Below are 23,054 nucleotides of genomic sequence, written 5' to 3' on the forward strand. Positions count from 1 at the left end.
CTTTCTCATATAAGTCTCCCGACGCTTTATTTATTGCCACTATACCATTCTGGCAAATACCTAATTGTTCATTGCTTTATACGTTTTATATGTAATTGTCATTTAAGAATATCAAATGGAAAAGCTGAGTTTCTGCCTGATGGAAGCCAAAAGCTGTGGAATGTATAAAAATAAATGGAAGCACTAGAATCACCTGAATTTGCAGTTGTTATCCTCAGATGCATGCTGGCGCATGATAACAAATCAGTATTTTTTATATTACTATGTTTGATCGCACAGCCACTCAGAGAGGAGCTGCAGGAAAATTTATGCTAAACCTTGAAAACATGAAAAAAGTTTCCCTAGACACAAGAATTTGCTCTTGTTAGTATAACAGGCATTTTTTTTTTTTACTTTGGTCCTAATGAGGTCCTCCCACCATGCGAGATGAACAAGCTCCAAGTGCTGTTTGCTGCCTCTTCAGACCATCAGCACAGCTTTGATTTAAGGACTTGCACTTTAATCACCCATCATGTGTCATTACCCCGACAGGCGGCAGCAGCCGCAAGATACAAGCTCCAATAAATTGCATCGAAAGTCACTGAAGCGATCCTTTGTTGATTTTCTTTTACAGCTATTCAATGGCAGATCAGCTGTCATAACAACACAGTGCCCGTGGCAATAGGATGAAATTAAACGTGAAGTATGTTCAAGGTAGCGGGTAGAAAAACTGGAATATCCTTTTTCCCCCTGTTGATTCTAATGCTTTTTTACTCCTCTCAGTAATGCCGAGCCCGTGGCAATTGCCTGAAATGAATACTGTATCTTTGTAGGATAATTGCCACATATGCCCTCATACAAATATGAAAAAGTGCTTTTGTATACAAATGAGTACCTTACTATCAGATCCCACCACCACCACCGCTGCCCCCCCCAAATGAGGATACTGGCTTTAAAAGAAACACACACACACAAAGGACATCTTATAACGAGACTTTTTAACAAAGAGTGACAGCATGCCCCCGATCTTTCCTTCTTCCTTTTACTCTTATATTAGAGACTAGAGTAGAAATGTTTGTGGCAGGGATATAACTCACTTCAGATTATTGAAAATGTATGCATGGATAAAAACACAATATGCTACAATATTTTTTTCATTGCTGTGTATAGATAATGTCATTATTTAGTTTAGTCACTAGGTGGCACTGGACTTGCTTGTAAGTCCAGTGCCACCTAGTGGCTAAACTAAATGGTGAAGTCAGGAGTTTCCTGCATCTGTACTGTTCTCAGCTGGATCTAGACACATCAAATAAACAATTCAGTTAAATGTGTTGTAAACTTCATTTACGGAAGTTCTGTTGGCGAAAAACGGGACTCCACACTATGGTGTCGTAGTGTTGTAGCGCATATAAAGCGCTTTATCTTTACAAATGTAGCTGAGGCCCTTAAGAGAGACAATAATGTTCTCGTTTAACTTCCTGACAGGTATATCTGCTAATCCTTCCATTACACTATGAATTATCGCCATAGTGTTTGTCCTTGAAATAAGTCACTTCTCTAATACCTGAACTGTCTGATGATTGTATTTTTAAAACACCTTCACAGGAAATACTTAGTTGAGAAAGCAACTTTATGTATAGGAGATCTCCTATACAAATATAGTGAAATAAAGGTAAAGGTACCCCTGGCCGTTAGGTCCAGTCGCGGACGACTCTGGGGTTGCACGCTCATCTCGCTCTATTTGTCTGCAGATGGTTTTTCCGGGTCATGTGACCAGCATGACTAAGCCGCTTCTGGCGAACCAGACCAGCGCACAGAAACGCTGTTTACCTTCCCGCTGGAGCGGTACCTATTTATCTACTTGCACTTTGACGTGCTTTCGAATTGTTAGGTGGGCAGGAGCTGGGACCGAACAATGGGAGCTCACCCCATCGCGGGGATTCAAACCACCAAGCTTCTGATTGGCAAGCCCTAGGCTCTGTGGTTTAACCACAGCGCCACCCACGCCCTGTTTAACATGGATGGCAATAACTGCTTCTGTGTTCCACCAGTGCATTAATCAGAAGAGTGTGCTGGAGTTTGTCTTGGAGAAAGATTCAGCGTCACCAGTATTTATGTTGGTGCAATATCCTTAAAATTTGCCAGATGGGGTCTGTCAAGGCCCATCACTAAAGGCCTTTAGAACAGGCTGAAACACTTTTGTTGTTGTTGGTTATGTTTGTTTAATAAGTTTTCATGGGCTGAAGTGGTTTTATCCATAATTATTTATCAGAGGTTACTGGTTTGGAATGCTTATTTAATATTGTGGTGGCTTTTTGGTGGTTATTTTAGTGTTATGTTTCATGGTTTGGGAGTTAATTGATGTTACTTATATATTGTAGTGGAAGTTGCATTGAGAGCATTCAAGTCCTTAAAGGCAGCCTACAACTATTTGAAATACAATGAATGAAATGGAACATGTCCTACAAAACAAGCAACATCAATATCCCAGATTTCATTCTGTCTTTGCGTATGCCTCTGGGACTCAGCTTCCTCTGCATGGGCAGCACTCTTCCTATATCTGTGGCCTCCTGATGTCGTTGGACTCCAACTCGCATCAGCTCCAATCAGCCAATGATCAATAATAATAATGTATTATTTGTACCCCACCCATCTGGCTGGGTTTCCCCAGCCACTCTGGGCGGCTTCCAACAAGGATTAAAAATACATCAAAATGGCCTTGGCGGAGGAAGAGGCATGTGGGGAGAGCACACCGCCCCCAGCAGCGTGATCCCGGAGGGGTGCCATTGCAGCTGCGCCCCCCGTGCGCTGGGCAGCACACCCCTACGGACAGAGAGCAGGTGGGGACGTGTGCCAGCCCCGCCCCCACCTGCTCTCTGCCCCCCCCCGGTGCCAGAGCATGAAGCTCTGCCACTGCGTCTGGGGGGCTTCTTCCTGGGGGGGGGGAAGAGGATTTCCAGTGGGTGATCTCTTTCTCTGCCAGCTTCCTGCCACTTGATATGGCACCTTTCCTCAGTCTAATGCCCTCCAGACAGTAGTGCTCTGAGGAGTGACCCAGGTGGAGTGGCGTTACTCAGCTGCCTTCCAAACATTAAGCTTGCTGCCAGTTCCTCAGAGGGAGAGGGGTGGGGGTCGGAAGCAAGGCAGGTGCAACACATGGCTGCAGCAGGAGCATAGGATGGGCTCCAACCGCCACCCCACACCTCACTCCTTCTTGCCCCTCTCCCTCTCAGAAACAGCACTGATGCTGGGCATTCAGAAGGCAGCCCTATTGCCTGCTGCTTCCTCCAGATGTCTTGCTCTAGCCAGCGCGGTCGATGCTCAGGAATGAAGGGCGCTGTCATCCAACAACAGCTAGAGGGCCACAGACTCCCCACTCCTCTTGTAGATGTCCTGCTGAAATTTATCAGCATATTTAGCCTTCCCCCCCAGCATTGCAGGACTTCTGCTTAACCCTATCACGCCATCGGCTGGTGGATGCTCAGTATAGGATTGGGCCTCACTGAAATCTCTAGGACTTACTCTCAAACAACCATTGTACTGAGGGGCTTTTGGATTTGATGTCTCAGGTTTTTAACTTTCTAAGCTGCATTTTGAAGAGCGATATTGATTCTCTGACACTTTTGGACTATTTCCCCCTATATCTTAGCTCATGCACTTCATGAGGCAAATAAGCCTCTTGCAACAATGTGAGCAAAATCACATTAAAAATGTAGGCTACTGTACAGCAGTAAAGCAATTTTTGTGACCATGGGGATTTTGTAAATTTCTTAAGTGTAAAATGGGTGATGTCTTGACGTGCGGAGCTTTCACTCACTCTTTTTCTCTCTGTCTTTTCATCCTCTTGTTCTGATTCATTTGCCACCCATTGCACCATCCACAGGACTATAATGGAATGTAAAACAAGCTGGTTAAGACGTGTGCTTTAATCTTGGAAACCTTCTGTTCCAAAAGAAATGTATTTGAAACCATCCTTGCATTTTTAAAGAAGTAGTTTAGCCGTGAAATGTTCAGCCCTATAGAAAGGCTGACTGCAGATTTTAGGAGCATTATATTAGGCTTTTAAGTAAATATATGCCAAGTATTTGACAGCAGCATTTCATTCTGCTTATGGCATTATTTGGAAAGCTAGCCGAAGAGAGCTCTAATTTTTCGCCTGTCTTGAACTTCTCCAATGACCCAGATCTCATTTTCTGTACATTATACCAGACTGAAATATACCGGTATGTGTAAATCATCAGCAATATCAGTTTAGGTTTTACCTTTAGAAAGAATATTTTTCTGTTGATTTCTGTTTCTGTTGATTCTTCCCACCTTTTGAATTTTATTATGGTATAACCAAATGTATAGTAGCTCTTGAGGCCTTTTACAGGAATTTTTGGCTGGGTGATTGCCCTCTTGGCAGTAAGGTAAAGGTAAAGGGACCCCTGACCATTAGGTCCAGTCGTGACCGACTCTGGGGTTGTGGCGCTCATCTCACTTTATTGGCCTAGGGAGCTGGCATACAACTTCAGGGTCATTTTTACATTCTTAAGTTCAGTTTTCCAAATTTTCACATTGGTTTGTCATTTTTTTTAAATACCACATACTTGTGAAAATTCAGCATTTCACTACAAATTTATCCTGAAATATGCAACTTGGTATGCTGTTTTGCCCAAGGGGCACATTTTTGCAAAGCATTTTCCCCTTATATAATGCATATTGTATTCTATCTTTGCAAATACCTGCATTTTTTTTGCACACTTTACCCTCCCATGCACAAATTATGTACACATTGCTTGCTTGGAGAATTGCAATGCAGAATTCAAAGAAGTACAAATTTAAAAGAATGCTTCTTTTTCACTTCGTATGTTTTTTCAGAAACGGTGATTAGGCAGGTTTGCCTATAAATGACAACTGAATTGAATTTCTGCCCCATCTCTACTCCCACGTAAAGGTGTATAGAGTTGCAACCTCAGAGATGGTTGGTGGGAGTTTTGAGTGGGTGGGATTATGTGCTAATGCTGACACCATTTAACTTTGCACCATTTTGAAAGGGGGGGGGACTACAAATCGTTCCTTGCTTCAGTGGCATGATGAAGCATAAATTCATGAAAAAATCTGGATTAATAAACAGACGGATGCCATGCAATGTCTGGGACAAATGTGTTTTAGCGTTTTAAAAGGTGAGGAGAAAGAGAGAGACAGCGTAGATGCTTGAAAACAGGAGGCACAGCCAGGAGAAATGGCAGAATAAAAGATGAAACAGATGGAAGAAATGAGAAAGCAAAAGTAGGGGGAGAGGAATATTTGGTATTATGCAGACTTCATATTGTTTTGCTTGTGTGAATGTGTGTGAGGGAGGGAAGGAGAAACTGAATTTTCATCTCTTAAATAAGTAGTCTCTTTTCTATGCAAGATGTTTTTTCTCCATATGCCTGCTTGTTCTTCTTTTTTTCAAAGTCCTCGTTTGCAGGCCACATTAAACCAGTTTAATACAAATGAGCACCATGCTAGTTCACACTAGTCAATTGCTGCGGTAGTGCTCCTCCTCTGTTTCTTCTGTACTGTGGATAAAACAAACATGAGTCTGGCTTCTCATGTCCTCCTGGGCTTGTGGCTTGTTTACTTTACTCCAAAGAAACCACGAGTAACCAAGGTGACGTTGATGGTCTAGATGAGAGCCAATAAACTGAAGCTCAATCCTGAGAAGACTGAAGCGCTGTTAGTGGGTGGTTCCCTAGACCAGGTGGATGGGAGACTGCCTGCTCGTGAAAGGGTTATACTCCCTCTAAAGGAACATGTACATAGCCTGGGGATGCTCCTGGATCCATTGCTATTGCTTGAGGCCCAGGTGGTCTCAGTGGCATGGGGTGCCTTCTGTCAGCTTCGTTTGGTGGCCCAGCTCTGTCGCTACCTGGACAGGGATAGCCTAACTTCTTTGGCCTATGCTATGGTAACCTCTAGGTTAGATTACTACAATGTGTTATATGTAGGGCTGCCTCTGAAGACAGTTCAGAAACTTCAGCTGGTGCAAAATTTGACGTCCAGGTTGCTCACCAGAGCAAGAGGAGTTGAGCATATGACATCTATCCTGGCCTGACTGCACAGGCTGCCAGTTGGTTAACAGTCCCAATTCAAGTGCTGGTGCTCTATAAAGGCTCAGGACCTCAATACTTTAAAGACAGCCTCTCCACTTCTGCTCCCCGGTAGGCTCAGAGGGCGACAACAAGAGAACAAGCCTTTTATGTGATGGCTCCTCGTCTGTGGAATGCTCTCCTCAGAGAGACTCACCTTGTGCCATCATTACGTGTCTTTAGGCACCAGGCAAAAATAGTCTCTTTACCCAGGCCTTCAGTCATTAAACTATCTATGGCCTTTGAAATGTGAGGGGACTGTTACCACGATATTTTCTGTGGTTTTTGTTACTGCTTTTTATTACTATAAAATTATATTGTATTGTATTGTATTATAATATAATATAATATAATATAATATAATATAATATAATATAATATAATATAATATAATATAATATAATATAATATAATATTTTATTATATTATATTATATTATATTATATTATATTATATTATATTATATTATATTATATTATATTAAAATTATGTTTTAATGTTGTACACCACCCTGGGATATTTGGATAAAGGGCAGTATATAAATTGAAGAAATAAAATAAAATTTACAGTTGGTTGGAGAAAACAAACCCCAAACCAGGGTTCAGACAACGCAAGCCAGACTCTAGCTTTCCCCATCTACATGAGACAGAAGCAGCAGAAGAGAAGGAGTAGGCGTCGTGGAATCCTTTCGTACATCATGCATCAGCATGCTGATAGTTTACATTAAACTAAGGTTTAATGAGACGTGGGAACTGGGCCAAAATCTACTCTCCCTACTCTCATTTTTCCTTACTATTGTTGTCCTTAAGTGGCCTTTCATTGATTTGATCCTCGCCTCCCTTTCCTCAGCTAAACTTCAAACTTGAATGACCTCAGTGATTAAACTGCCATATGTAGATACCGATGACTCACAAATCCACCTCTCCATTCCTGATTTTCTAAACGACAGGCTGATGCAGTTTGCTTTCCACTCAGGCCTGTTGTTTATCTCCAATAATTTAGTGTTGAATGCTACTCTTCCCTGCGAAGTTCAGTAAAGCAAGTCATGTTGCCAACTATATACAAGCCTCATTGACCTGACATAGCCTATTGGACTCAGTTTCGGTAAATCCTCACAACAGAATGTTGGTTTTGGTGTGATTAGAAGCAGGAGTGGTGAATGCACAGGTCTTTCATGCTTCCGCCTCGGTCCAGTGCTTGGAAAGGAGGGTTGCTGTGGTTCTTTGGGACTCCAGCCAGGTGTGGCCTGTCCTTCCTTCCTTCCTTGTGCTCAGCAACCCAGCAGCTGCATGCTTTGAAAATCTAGTTGCAAATTGGTCCTGGTGCGGAGGCAGAATTGCTTCCTTTTTTTATAAAATTCCGTTTCTCAGGATGTAATTGTACTGCAAAAATGTAAGTAAAAAAAAAAGACAGACAGACAGAATTATGATGAAAACCAGACACCCTTTTATTCACAAACACTTACCAGATGAAGTCACCTGCTTACAGTGACATAAACACCTGGCATTTGCTCCCCGGGAAGGGCCATCAAGTGACCTAGCCTTCAGGCTACAAGAGGATGAAACAAGATGTTTGATCCAAACAGACCTTTGCATGATTGACAGTGGCACTTTGGGTGAGATCTCCGTGTTTAGCATTTTTGTATTGAATTTATTATTATTATTTAACTCTTCTTAATGGTGTTCACATTGTATTTGATTTTTTTTTTTTATTAGCTGCTTTGGGGCACCTATGTGGAAAAGGCAGTTTGTCACTTTATTTTATTTGTTTAAGTACATGGGGTGGTACTCAACTAGGTGTTACTCAAAGTAGACCCACTGAAATGTATGAACATGACTAAGTTAGGTTCATTAATATCAGTGAGTGTATACCCTGAGTAGAACTTAGCTCAGGGGTCAGCAAACTTTTTCAGCAGGGGGCTGGTCCACTGTCCCTCAGACCTTTTTTGGGGGGGGGGGATGAATGATTTCCTATGCCCCACAAATAACCCAGAGATGCATTTTAAATAAAAGGACACATTCTACTCATGTAAAAACATGCTGATTCCTGGACTGCCCACGGGCCGGATTTAGAAGGCGATTGGGCCAGATTCGGCCCTGGAGCCTTAGTTTGCCTACCCATGAGTTAGCTGAATACCACCCATGGACACAACTCTGCACATCCAGTGGGAATGTGTATGCCCATTGAAGAAGATAATTGTTTTATCTTTTTTTTGTGGAGTGAGAAGTAGACTCTAGCAAAAACAATGACCCCAGTGTCTTTGTATTGTTTGGTGTGGCTCCATCATATATGTATATTCAGCAGTAACAGCCCTTAAGTTTGGTTGGGATTGCTGCCAAAAAAGTGTGCAAAGCCTTAATCAAGCACACTGCTAAAATCTACATTTCTGTGCAACTGTTGGTAAGAGAAAGTTGGCATTCATTTCTCTTGCCGATCTCTGTGAGAATAATAATTACTTTAATTAACCTATCCCAAGATCTTGCAGTATAACTAGGGGAAACAACATTTCTCGGCTAATGGGTCTCAAAACAATGGGTCGTGCACCTGAGCCGAGACAGATTATTCCAATCTTCCCTTTAGAATTTGAGCCTGTATTTATATTAGGCTGCCCAGTCAGTTTAAGATAAAAACAGATCCATATGCTGTATCCAGATGAATTGCTCTTGCAGTCTTTAATTACAGTATGCTCATGTTAATGGTGCCATTACCAGGAGATAACAGTCTCCCCAGAGCCACGCACTGAAGTTGTTTCCTGCGAAAACAATTGTATGTGATAAAGCAGCTTGTCTTAAAATGTCAAAAGAAACCACAAGGTGCCTTTAAGACAATCACTGTGGTTGAAGGGGAATTTACTGCGAGTCAAAGACGTGCGTAGTCATAGACAATGCCCAATAACTTATTCTAAAGCCAACGACATGCAGAGGTAATGATAGCATGTTCAGCCGATATGAATTGATTTTTCAATTGCATGCTGTAGGTTAGCACTGCTTTAACATTCTATTTCCCCCTACTCTCAGTGATGGCTGCGGTTCAGGCGGCGAGACATTTATTTATTGCAATTGCTATCACTTCTCATCTGATGCCAGATTGGGCGCTCAAGACTGACGATTCTGAAGGAACTGAAGTTTGGAATCTCCAGTCAAAATTTGCTTTGATTGGCTCACAAACAAACAAAAGCAGGTGTGCAAACCCAAGCCCAGAAACAGCATGAAAATAGTGTGGATTTTGCTTCCTCAATTGATTCCAAAATGAATTAAACAGAAATACCACCTTTGACATTTTGGTAGGAATTCAGCGTTGCACTCTTTCAATTATTCTGTCAGTGCAAGCATTTCAGTTTGTCCTGTGCAACGATATCCCCTCTTTTCTCCCATTTACACTGTTATGGGGTTTTGCCTGCCCCCCCGAGTTGATTGTGGGGAGGTGAAGGGGGAAAGTCCAGTTGCGCTAGCAAGACTCGTTGTGCTGGCTTCCACTAGCATACTTACTTAGTTGAATCCAGTTCTGTGTCTAGTACTGACACAGGAGCAAATTTTGTTGAAACTAGAATTTAAATAGTGGGGAAAGGGCCTTTGTTCAATCACAAAAAGCCAGAAAAGAAATTGTCATAGCAGTGTGTTGACAATCTACCCAGAGGGCTTTACTAAGCTGTTATGGTGGGACATAGTAGATAAGTAAACCTGATGTATAACTAAGCCATTTATTATTACTGCAGCATTTTTCAACACCTATCCTAGCAGCAACTGAAGGTTAGAAAGTTTTTGGCTCAAGTACTGTAGAGTAATCAGATTCAGCTAATGATCCAGCCTTTTCATTACTTCACTTGAACTGTGGCTCCAAATATGCTATTGACCAAATAATTATTATTTGGGCTTTGTTAGTTATAAATGATTAGCTGCATTTTACCTTACGCTTTCAGGTATTGCCCAGCAATGAAGGCAATGGCCTTGTAGCTTTCCTTGTTTCTAAGAAGAAACAAAGCAAAACAAAAGTCGTCTCCATTTAAAAAACCCCCAAAACAAAGCAGGATATTTCTATAAAGCTATTTGTTCTGGAGAAATGTAAGACTGGAACTGTGAGCTCTGTATTAATAAATGCTTTTACAGTATTCTAAGGTCGTGAGCCAACAGCGTACAGCAAACAGCTATAGCTCAGCATCCTTTCATATTTCCCAAAACCGTTTGTGGCAGGGCCCTATCAGAATGGCCCCACATTTCCCAATGTTGTGTGCATGTACAACACAACCATCTTATACATCAGTTGCGGCTGGTGGGGCAGAGCAGCAATGTGCACCTGACATTCCAACATGGAGGTCTCTGCCAGTAAGAGGGAGGGGTGAGGTGCGTCTCCCCAGTGCTGATCTCCCCACTGCTTCTACTTCTCAGTTATAGACAGTGACCTGCATGTTGGAAAGCCAGGTTTGCAACACCACCTTGCTCTGCCTTGCCAATTGTTACCGTCTTACGTGTCAACGTAGAAGCAAGGCCCATCAACTTCAGTGGGGCTTATATGGGTTTGCAGCCCCAGTGTGGTGTTACTTTCTCTTTGCTCTCTTGAGTGACCACAGCCTAGCACGGTGAATGTCTAAAGCCAGTACAGAATTACAGATTGCTTCCAAGGTGTGTCATCCTTTATCAAGTCTAGCTGTCTACATGAGCCATTTCCAGAAGTCATTCTTGCTGATTTGGAAACTTTAATGGGTCACTTGTATTAAGAATGGGGAACAAATGAATGAGTCATTATGTTTTCAGTGTATAGACACAGAGCAGATATCGAGCACAGGTCTGAAACTCAGGTCTGTAGCTTGATTTCAGCTATTTTGATGTAGTTGCTGGTGCTTCCCCCCAACTAAACATGTGAAAAGACTTTCATGGCCATACAAGAAGTGTCCCCCCCACCCCCCACCGCATTGGAGTTGAAATCTTTGAGCAAACATTTGCCCACACACATTAGAGATGTATCTGCAATGTTATTGAACATAATTATCTACTTAAAAGCTGTTGCCACATATGGATTGAGTGGGAAGAAGCCATCCCATCCCATCTGTTAGTTGAACAACTTGTACTTGGTGAATAATTAGAGCCCTTCTTCCCTTTCATTTCTCTCGACCTGCTCCCCTCCCCATCTCATGTTGAAGCTATCAGAAGAAGAGCATCATTGGCAAGCATCAGTAAAGTTCTGTTGCCTTCTACCCTTGCAACAGAAAGCAAATAATACCACAGCAGAACACAGACTATATGGAGAGCCAATGTGTGTGCATCAGTTAAAGCTCTACGGCTGGGGGAACCTGCATCCAAATCCCCCATCCAGGCCACAAAGCTGATATTGAGTCAGTCACAAAGCCTCTGTCCAACCTGCCTCACAGGGCTAGGGGACGATGACCGTGTGTGCTGTCTTGAGTACCTTGGAGGAAATTTATGGGGTATAAATGTATTTAGATATCTTTTTGAAATGGCTGAAAAAACAAAATACACCCCATAATAGATATGTAAAGGTAAAGGGACCCCTAACCGTTAGGTCCAGTCGCAGATGACTCCGGGGTTGCAGTGTTCATCTCACTTTATTGGCCGAGGGAGCCAGCGTACAGCTTCCGGGTCATGTGGCCAGCATGACTAAGCAGCTTCTGGCGAACCAGAGCAGCGCACGGAAATGCCATTTACCTTCCCGCCGGAGTGGTACCTATTTATCTACTTGCACTTTGATGTGCTTTCAAACTGCTAGGTTGGCAGGAGCAGGGACCGAGCGATGGGAGCTCCAGCCTTCTGATCGGGTTTAACCCACAGCACCAAGTTTTAAAGTTTTGCCACTATGATGTCTGTCGTCAGGTCAGGATCAGTTGGAAAAAGCAGGGTACTTTTACATACATTGCCTGCAACTGCTGCGGGAGAGCCACATATATCAATACTGCTCTGGGTTGACATTTTAGAGCACCCACCAACAAGAGTACACAGTCTGATTTCATGTTGGCAGCAGACTTGGGATAGCTGCTCTCCACCCATCCCTTTATTTATACAGCATTCAGATCAGATAGTCTACTAGGCAGGGGTCAAGCTGACGTATTTGGTATATCTTTCCAAGACTGCAGTCCTCTACTGGGAATAACCCCCTGACATGTACAGGATTGCAGTATTTGCTAACTTGTACTCTGCATTTGTTACACACACTGGTCTGGGTGCTTGGGTACATCATAGATGGAGAACCTTCAGACCTCTCTCTCTCTGGCCCTTGGGACTGTCCCCAGGCTACACAAATACTGGCCTTCTGTGTGTTCTCCTTGAGCGTTTTTGCCTAGCTGAAGTGTGTGCTTGAACTCTGCTAATGCTTCTTTGTTTCCTGGATGGATGATAAGAGAATGGGCTGTGAGTGTATGTCGAAACTAGCCCACCACTGGCCCCTGGAAAGTTGCCCAGAAGGTAATGTGGTCCTTTGGTTGAAAAAACCTTCCTCACCTCTGGGGTACAGTATCTAAGAATGGGAGATGGCGTGCCACAGAACAGAGGCTTCAAGAGGCTTATGCTTCTTTTATATGTTCTCTCTCTTGTTTGGAGGCACAACCCACTGCTTCTGCCCAAACTTGGGGAATATTTGGAAACGTACCAAGGAAAGCAGTGACTGCCATCCACAAAACAAGGACCATTTCAACAGTGCGAAAACAGCTTGTTGTCCAGTGAATGGCACCCAACTTGTTTGTTCCTGCAGCCCTTCCCATTTTCCCTCTAAGTGCTGTCTTTATGTTGTAACTCTGCCCATGGCCTGTTATTAAAAACTCAACAATGCCAGTGATATGCTAATGGCCAAAGCTTTGAGGGCACAAGGGGAACTTAAAACAAATTATCATCTTTTCTCCTCTTATGAAACAACCTTTTTTTTTTGGATAGGCAGCTTTTTCTAGATAATAACTACCCTATATAAGAGAGCTTCTGTAATTATAAATAGGTGTAATTTAATAGGCCAAGTCAGTACCCATGTGTCAGAATATTGAATAGACTACCAAAGGGAATTGGGTGTTTTTAACTGGCATAATGGAGTATAGAGCATCTTAACACTGATTCACTGGTTTGGACCAGTCTGATGGCACCATCTGGCAGCAGCTTGATGCTTCTCTCTGTGACTGTTTACTGCAACTGCCTTACAAATGCCTTTTTTTAAAAAAAAAGTTCTGCTGTTCTCCACTTGCCAGCCATAGGGATACATTGTTAGTTGACACCAGAGCTTGGAAAAATATTTTTAGAAGAAGCTAGTTCTAGATCAACATGTCCATAAAGGAATTAATCCCAGTTCATATCAGTCCCTTTGCGAAATGCACTGGTTTGGTTCATGTTCAGTTCAAGGTTAAATCCAAACATTCCCCCAAAGGATGCTCAGCAATTTTATTCCAGCATTCAGAATGTTACAAGCTGCTATGCTGAAGTGTAAAATACACTTAAGACTGAGAAAACATCAAAACACACAGTGGAGTGTGAATTGTTTAATTCACTGTTTCCCAACAATTATGATCTTTAAGCTGAAAAGCCCAGAGAGTCCAGAGAGTTAAAAATAATGTAAGAGAAATTAAATATGAACTGGAAATCATTCAAAGTTCTACCCCAGAATGAACTCAATTCACCTTCAGTTTACCCAGAAATTATGGGAACTACTTCCAGGTGTAGTTCATGGATTTTTGAACTAATTCACTGAACTTCATTAAACCAAACAAGTTCATTCCAACCACTGGCAGCAACACAGTGCAGGCTGCTGTGCTGCGGAAGGGACCGAAGTCATATGGAACTGGGTTGCCTGCAGATTTCAGGAAATCTATAACTTGTGCTCAGTAAAGATGTGGTTGTGTGATCTCTTTCTATGGCACAGCTCTGTTACTTCCAGAGAGACTAAACTGGTACAAGCGAACGATATGGCCAATTATGTATTAAGCATTATTGGATGTGATGACTCATTTCAAGCTTCGCATGTATCACACTTCTATTTTTACTTACTGCTCCCTGACTTTGTTTTATAAAGATTGTATCCCATTAATGTAAAACATCTTTTTTAAACAAACAAACAGAGGGCTTCATAGATTTTAGATAATGTGCAAGTTAGCGCCGGAGAAAATGAGCCTCCAGACTTGTTCAATGCGTTGTGTCCATTAGATGGATAGCTATAATTTTCTCAAGCCCAAAAACATTGCTATATTTGATTCTTTTCCTTAGCCACCGCCCAGTGGAGAAGCGCAATCACTTGAAAACTGGACTACTGTTAAGCAATAATGAAAATAAAATTACCTGTTGCAGGTGTAAAAATCACATGTCCTCCTGTAAATATATTTCACATCATCCCAATGCCATTTCAGAAAATGTATAGTCTCTCCCATCACAGATGCTAAAGTGGGGGGTGGGATTGGACCTAATCTTAAATAATCATCAAGGCTAAAAGCAGCTGGGAGGGAGAGGTATTTTGGGATGCAATCCCACCTCCCAATTTGAACTGCTCAGGGGAGTTAGAGTTTTGAGTATGATGTCATTGGAGCTGCCCAGCCATTGCTGGTGAGGTGTGGTTCTCCACTGCTGCCACAGAGACCAACCCCTGCTGGAACCACAGAAAGCCCAGCAGACTATTGATAGCCGTGTTCACACTGGGGGCAGTCAGCACAAGGCCCTAAAATAGCGCATGGCGAGGATGGAGCAGAGCCAGTCGTGGTTCATTCCCTGGAGAGACCCAGTTCAAATCCACTTGCTGTATCATGTTAGATCTAGTGCAGCCAAAAAAGCCCACCACTACCTTCCACCCTGACTGACAGGAGCTGGCAGGACTGGGAATGCTGTGGGTCTGGGGCTGTATGCCTGTCCAAGATTGCTGTGGCTATACACCACCTCAGCCCATCTGGCTTCCACCACTTCTCAAAAATCATTCAATTTCTAGTCGAGACTGCAAGATATTGTGCTGCTTTTCTTCACCAACTGACCACCCAAAACTGAACAAGCTGTTGAGAAAAGCAACCAGCACGTTCTATTTTAGTATTTTGGGGGGCTGTTTGGCAGGAGAGGGGGATATTGGCAGGCATTTGTTCTGAGGGCAGAGGAAAATATGTGAGAAACCCAGACACATTATTTTCAGTCATATTTGTTGTTTGGGAAGGGGGTGTGATTTTACATTGTGTCAAATTGTATATGGTATGCCCATATTTGTAGAGGTTTTTTTGCTTGTGTGGCTCTCTATCCATTTGCTTTCTATCCCCATCCAGCCATGCAAAGGGCCATCTTTTGCAATTGTAAGAGAATAGGGAGCCAGCACATGTTTTTGGACCATGAGAGAGTAAAACAATTCATTAAAATTCTCTTCTAATGGCCGTATCCTCAAGATCTCCTAATATGACTGTAAGGTATACCCTTTACAGAAAGGATGGTGACAAGACCACTTTATTTAGAGCAAACGCTAACACATGTTAGGGATGAAAAAAGCCCACCCATTTCAATTGCCTCAGGACCTAGTCTTGAGATCTCCTGGGCTTTTATGTAAAACACCATACCCTGCAACATTCCTTAGCTGAAAATAGGGACATTTCTCACTCCTCTCCCCCAACTGACTCTCCTTGATCCCCCATTGGCCCTGTGGCGGAACATTTCCCATGAGAAGGGCGCATGCTGCTGCCACCACCACACCAATGGGACACAGCAGACACACGCTCCACTGTCCTAAGAAAACCCCTTAATCCCAATTTTATTTTATTCTTTGGGAGGTTTACCTAAAACAAAAAACAAACCCCCGCACCACACATCAATAAATACATTTTAGAAAGGGGCAAAATTAGACACGGACACACAAAGCATGAAAAAAAAAAACCTATACTCCTTGCACTATGCTACACTCCCCTTTCTTTCCTCCCAGGGTGGCCTTGCCTTCTGCCTGCCCCTCAGACCCAGAGCATCATGCACAGCGGGGACTCACTGGTGGCAGCTTCTCCTCCTCCTTCTCACTCACTCTCCAGCCGCTGCTCTGAGCTGCCCAAGAGAGGACATTGGCGGCAGCAGCCATGGAGAGGCAACGGGATGCTCTCTCGCTGCCTCCGCCACTCGGGACAAATGCTGGCTTATCCTCTTCCCCAAGCTGGGCGGCACTGGCAGGGGAAATAGAGACATTCCAGGATCAAATTAGAAGCCAGGATGGTTTTCATAATTCTGGGACTGTCCTTGGAAAATCGGGACACTTGGAGGATATGAAACCTAGCCTGCAAGTTCTGCAGACCCTGGTAAACCGAGGCACACAAAACCTGCATTAGGTTCCCATAACATTTCTCACATTACATTAACATTAATGCTCACTGTTTGCTTCTCATTCCCACCCACCATTTGCATGGGGTCTTCAGAAAGGTACCGATAAAGGAATGCAGCCCTTGGATGGACAATAGGTCCTCCAGAACCTTAATTAAACCCCTCTCTCTGAGCAGATATGGTTGATTTTTACAAAATTATTCCTGTCCTCTTGGGTTAAATTGTGCGGGGTCCTTTCAAAAGCGCTCCACTCTTTCCCAGCGAAAGGGTGAGCATTTTCTCTCCTATCTTAAGTTTCTTCATAAAGTGTGTACTACTAATAAATGAATTGTGAATGACTTTCCTGAGAAAAGGCCTTATTGGCTATTAGTCTAGCTTGTTACTGAGCTTGCTGAGCAGTTTTCTGAACTGATGCCATTCCTCATGAATCTCCTCAAGCGTTTACGAGAAAGTCACTGCAGGGAGCAGAGCTGTCCGCCTCCTCCATTCCCCCGTTTTTCTTTTCTTTTTTTCCTATCGGTTATTAGGAGGCTCAGTTAGGCAAAGTGGAAAATTGTGCACACATGACGATGCGGAATCAAGTCACATTCATTTCACAGCCCTGTCAAAGACTAGAGAGAGAATGAGAAATCTAAGCTGCTGTGGGTCTCTGGTGTGTTATTTGAAGAGAGCAGCTTGTAATGTACAAACATGAAAAGGGCTCTTGCACGAAAAAAGGAAGAGAAAAACCTCGGGAAAGGGGAAATACTTGCCTATAGTGAATTCAGGCAAAATGGGGGGGGGGGGTCTAGACTTTATTTTGAATATGTCTTTTGATTAAAATTCATAGTTGTCACATAAAATAAATCACCTCCTTTTCCTATAATGTGACCTGAAACTGCTTCTAAGTGAATAAGATATGAACTCTAAATGTTCACAGTCTTTACCCTGACACATTCAATCATATCACAAGGCGCCGGCAGAGCTGCCAAGCTTTTTGAGTCGTCGTCATTCTTGCTACAGCTTAGCAGCACATAAGACCAATCCTAGCTTGGAAACACGTGTTTGGGTAATACTTATAATCAAAGAAAATTTATTATATAACTCTTAAGAAGCCAGAAGAAATGGTGGCTTAGGAAACGCCGGCTCCATCTCGATTCCAGGCTGCTTTGTAAGGATTAAGATTGCCCAGTGTCCAGGCTTTGGACTTCCGCTGAACATACCCGTCAGGTCTAGACATTGCACCACACACTCCCCTCCCTGCCTGCTGGCCTCCTCTCCGCTTCTTGGAGAAAAGGTAAGCTGCAACAGAGCAATCAAGTCTTGTTACAGTGGTACCTCAGGTTACAAACGCTTCAGGTTACAAACTCCGCTAACCTGGAAGTAGTACCTTGGGTTAAGAACTTTGCTTCAGGATGAGAACAGAAATCGCGCTCCGACGGCACAGCAGCAGCGGGAGGCCCCATTAGCGAAAGCGCGCCTCAGGTTAAGAACTGTTTCAGGTTAAGAACTGACCTCTGGAACGAATTAAGTTCGTAACCCGAGGTACCACCGTACTAGCATTGCCAAGGCTTTGCACAGGAGCGGAGCTAGCACCACAGCCACAGCCTGGCTGCTCACGGCAGCGGCAGCAAGAGCTGGATGGAAATGGGCAGATTGGTGCCCGCCGTGAAAACAACTCCACATCCAGCAGCTCCCAGAGAATCTCAGACTCGCCCCACTCCTGAAACACCTTGTTTGAGGGCTTCCCATCAGCTTCTCCTGGCAGGAATATTGCTAGTGGTCTTTCTGCCAGTGCATGAGGCAGGCAGGCAGGACGGTGCCTTCCCCCATGTCCCTCCATTTGCAGTGGACTCTGGGAGATCTACTGAGCTGGCAGAAATGGGCAGAAGGATGCCTTCCCTCAATCCAAACCCCCTGCAGCCTGAATGTAATAAATAATAATAATCAACTGCTCTGCAGTTTTCGTTGCTCCTGTTGTTTTAATCGGTATTTTTAATGGCCCATTGTTTTATGTGATTTTACATATTTGATCCTACCCTGGGATCCATTGAGAGGTAGGGCAGCCTTCAAGCATTCTTAATAAACAAGAAACCTTGCGAGAAAATGATAAGCCCTCTGCCCTCAAGCTATGAAACGTTGCTGGGGAAATGAAAGTTTTTTCCGCAGCTAGTCTTCCTGTGACTAAAGCTTAATAAGTTCTGGACAGATTTTGATTCTATGAATATTATGGGCGTTTCTTGTATATCACCAAGTGACACAGTAAGTCCCCACTCCTTTCCCTGTGCCGTTTTGTGGAGCTTTTTAAAGACTCCACCCCTTTCTCTGGCTTCTTTTTCCTTAACAGCTGAGCTCTCTCTCCCGCTGTACCACTTGCAGGGGGCTCTGCACCAGTCCTTTGCATGCAGACTTCATTGCTCAAAGTCAAAGGCCACTATCATCCAAAAATAAATCAAACGCAGCATCCAGTATTCAAATAAGCATAAATAATCAAGTACTGGCAAAGCTCTTTCCAGGCTCTACAAAAATGCTTCTGCCCTTTCACAGAAATTTTATTTTATTTTATTTTATTTCTTGGTGGAGGGGGCATTGAAATATATTTGCATAGGTATTTTGAGGTGTAAAAGGTGAGCCTTGTTATCTCACTTCCCTGCTTTTGATAGATAGGGTCTGCTTTTGATAGCAGGGAAGTGAAATGGGCAAAGCTCTGAGTAAGGCATCTCTCTCAATCTATATCCTACCCACAGGGACAGGATTCAGTGTTGAGAGGGATTTGTTTGGGCGGGGGTTGGGGAAGAATTGCACAAGGGGGGGAATTGTGTTCTGGATATCCTTTGCTTCATCAGCCATTGCTATGGTGATGGGAAGCAATTTCTGATAGCTGGGTTAGTTATAGAACTGCCTCTGAAAGGGAGGTATATGTGTGTGACATTTTAAAAAATTATATAGCCTATAATTGCCATATTTTGAAGAGTAAAAAAGAGGAGACATTTGCCAACTTCTACTTTTAACTATGGATCAGTATGACGACTCTCATTTTACATACCCATGAAAAAGAGGACACATGGCAGCCCTAGATTTTGTAACTTGGTATTTACCCCATTATTTTAAACAAGGGAATACACTGCTAATTCAACCCTGAAGGTTTATAATTACTGTGATTTTATTTGTTTGTTTGTTTTAATAACTGTATATTACGTTATATCATGGGACCTTATGGTGACTGGTGGCTAAGAAATCTTATAAGCAAATAACATAAATAAATAACTAAATCTGTAGCTAGGGAGACTTCTTTCCAACAAATATCAGATGAACATTCTTCAGTGGGTGTTGCAGCAGTGAATGGTATTGCCAATGGGTGGGGCTAGTCCACAGGACCCCACAGCTCCTTCCGTGAATTTATTCTACAGGGGAGGTTATGTACAATCAGCCTGCAGGCTCTATTTGTGCATGCAAATAATAGGAGCTGGATTGTACCCAGTGAGTCTTATTTGTTGTGGGGTTAACATATTTCAAAAAGTAAAATTCCGCGGGCACAAGGGTTGTTTGAGCTATTTTTTTTTTTTTAGGAAATTCACCCCAAAACCAACACTTCTGACACAGGTTGCCATGCCATACACCCGGGTTTTCTTGGACATTTTTACAGATTTTTGAAAATTATGTCCAGACGCTATATATATCGAGTTTCAGATGATATCGTTTATCGCATTTTTAATGTAATATGGAAATGGTATTTAATTTTATTATATCTCTTTTAATGTTGATGTTTAACAATCAAACAGTAACTTGACAGCAAGCAAATAAAAACAACTCTTATGTTGCGGAATGTAATCATCTGACAAAGTCTTAGATATTTTATGTATAAGCCTTATGGGAGAAAGGTAGATGGTTGCAAATGGTTCCTAACAATGCTTGGTTAGAGCATATCATTTCTCATCAAAAGTTTTCCCCAAGGTTTCTCTGTATTGTTATCCATGTGAGAGCCACTTCTTAAAGCAGAAGCCATAGCTTTCAATCTTGTGAGCTAGTAGACCAGTTTGTTATCCATAGGGTTGACATGCAGAAAGGTCATGCCGTGGAATGTTAGCATTTCAAAACAGCAATTAAAGTTATTCATTTAAAAGAGGCTATCTATTCTCTCCATGAATGCCTGCTTTCCTTGCAGGGGGAGGGAGGAAGTTCTGTGCTGTATGCTACACCAGGTGGTTTTGTTTTTCTTCAGCTGATATAAGTACAAAAGTACAAAATGAAATGGATTAGGTGGAAAATGAGTCAATACAAGTGAGGCTACCTAGTGAGCCCTCCTGTACAGCAATGTTGCATTTCCTCCTCCACACGTTTTGCAGCAAGCTACTAACTTGTGTTCGTTATTTTTATTTTTAGTTCCTGCTATGATAACTTCCTATCCAAACACCACCTTGGCAACGCAGGGCCAAAAGAAAGAAATGAGTTGCACAGCACATGGAGAAAAACCCATCATCGTTCGCTGGGAGAAAGAAGACAGAATCATTAATCCTGAAATGTCCCGCTATCTTGTTTCCACAAAGGAAGTGGGTGATGAAGTGATCTCTACATTACAGGTAACATGAGCAACCTGGTATTTTGCCAGTGCTGTTTGGTCACATGTTCTTTACATATAAGAGTACATTGTACACTCCACTCCTGCCCGCCCCCGCCCCCGGGATGATTATGTTCACTGAAGTCCCTTGAAGATATCCCAAAGTGAACATTTCTTATTTTGGGGGGCAGCGGCTGGGGGAACATCTCACTTTCCATTTTGCATAGGGATGGGCCAGAACAGGTTAAGCTCTGGCAATGTTTTACATGAACGAATAAAACACATTATCCCCTTTAAATAGTCTGGGCCACACGTGATGGATTCATTTTGGTCTGAGGGCCACTTTCTATCTTAGTCAACCTTCCAGTTGGACATCGTGGCAAGCAGTGGACTTGGCCAACGTGGGTGTAGCAACCCCACACTCTATAATACATGTGCACACATATATAGGGGGATAGCCAACTATTAAATTAATGAACCAAACTTAATCATGTTCATTAATTTCAGTGTGAGCAAAACTTAGCTGATTACCACCCATAGCACACCCATGAATATATACTCATAAAAAACTCAAGTGTTACCATAATTATTTTTCTTGTGTTTATATACTGCCCTTCTCTCGAATGAACCCTGCATGTCGCATTACATGGTAAACATTGTTGGAACATTGGTAGCCCACTCTCTTCCATCTAGTCTTTCCCAGTCTGCATTTTTGGGATCTTCACCTACAGGAGACCATATGCCCTCATGCCTGAGGAACATTTCCATCTTGAAGGACAAGGAACTGTAGTCAGCCTCATTTAGTCACTGCAGGGGCAAGCCAGGAGAAAATTGCTGAGCCATCTCGCACTACCCAGAATTACACTTCAGGCTGTTCAATACTCAATTCCTCCAAGGCTTATCCTGTTACAGGATAACTTTGTAATGGTGTAACTTTGGTAATGGTGTGGAAGTTTCCTTCAACGGAGGAACACATTTTTATTTTTTTTAATGAAACATATCTGCTGAAGTGTGCAGATGATATTGTTGTGGCAGCAACTGATATTGGTAGATCCTTAGGAAAGACCTTGCCAACGACAAGGAGGATTCTACAGGATGATCTCAGTTTATTGAGGGGAGAGGGTGAATATTGAACCAGCTTTGTGTGCTCAGATCCCAGCTTCTTGTAAAGCAAACAGCTAAGTGCAGGTGTACTTGCAAAGAGGAAAGGTGTGTGTGTGTGTGTGTGTGTGTGTGTGTGTGTGTGTGTATTCTGCAGGAGGATAATTTTTCATCTTCCTGTTTCTCCTCAGAGGAATAATTTGTTATCTGCTCCTCATCTCCCCTCCTCCTATGTTTTGGGCAGGCTGCCTGCTGCAACCTAGGGATGGGAGAGAAGATCAATTCAGTGGGCATTCAAAGGTGAACCTACCAAATTCACAGTTTCCTAACAATATGAGAACTGAAACTCAGCGATCCTTCAAAATTCTCACTTCTCCAAATTTTGCAATGCAGTTACCCAACCGAGGAGAAGCAAAAATGCTGATGAATTTTCAGGATGGTTAAAAAAAAACAACAAATGGAAATGTGGAGAACAGAATTTAAGATGGGGAAAACAAGAAACAGAGACAAAGAAATTGACGGATACGTTCCTGCCCATTCTGCTCTATATGTTTTAAAAACACCATTTTTGATGTTAAAAACTGTTCCAGGTTTTTACTCTGAAAACCCTCCGGCAGGTTTTCTCTAAAATGTTGACAGAGCCTACAGGAGTAGAGCAGTCTTCCAGGGGCGGATATTCACCCTCAAAGTCATCAGGCATCCTCATCCCTCTTTCCCCATCTATATGACATCACACTGAGGGATAAATGCCTGAATAAAGCTAGTGTGACATAAAAAGTCACAGAAGCAGATCACTAACTTCCTGGGTCCCTGTTGTGTACTGGCAAGGAGAGGGGCAAGGCAGCAGGGATGTTGGTGCAGTGCCAGCACCCCCCTCCCCGAGCTAATCCAGCACTTCCACTGGTGCCCCCTCTTCTTCCCAGTAAGCAACAGCAACTCACCCACCTGCGAAGAAGCCAGTGTGGCAAGTCTGCCCTGCCCAGCAAGCCGCTTCTGTATTTTTAGAGTTTGTATACATTGAGTATTATTGGGGAAGTATTGTCAATCTGTCATGCTACATCACCATGAAAGCAT

The 23,054-nt window shown here is 42.9% G+C and overlaps 1 protein-coding gene across 1 annotated transcript in view; it reads left to right on the top strand.

Annotated features, from left to right (window-relative positions):
* DSCAM (DS cell adhesion molecule) overlaps nt 1–23,054 on the top strand; it is a 312,391-nt gene that overhangs the window by 196,223 nt on the left and 93,114 nt on the right. The window contains exon 12 of the mRNA XM_083608743.1: nt 20,705–20,901. Within this exon, the coding sequence (XP_083464869.1) occupies nt 20,705–20,901 (197 nt within the window). The remainder of the gene's footprint in view (nt 1–20,704; nt 20,902–23,054) is intronic.

This window comes from Podarcis filfolensis (genome assembly GCF_964270895.1).
Source record: "Podarcis filfolensis genome assembly, chromosome: 4".
Lineage (NCBI taxonomy): Eukaryota > Metazoa > Chordata > Lepidosauria > Squamata > Lacertidae > Podarcis > Podarcis filfolensis.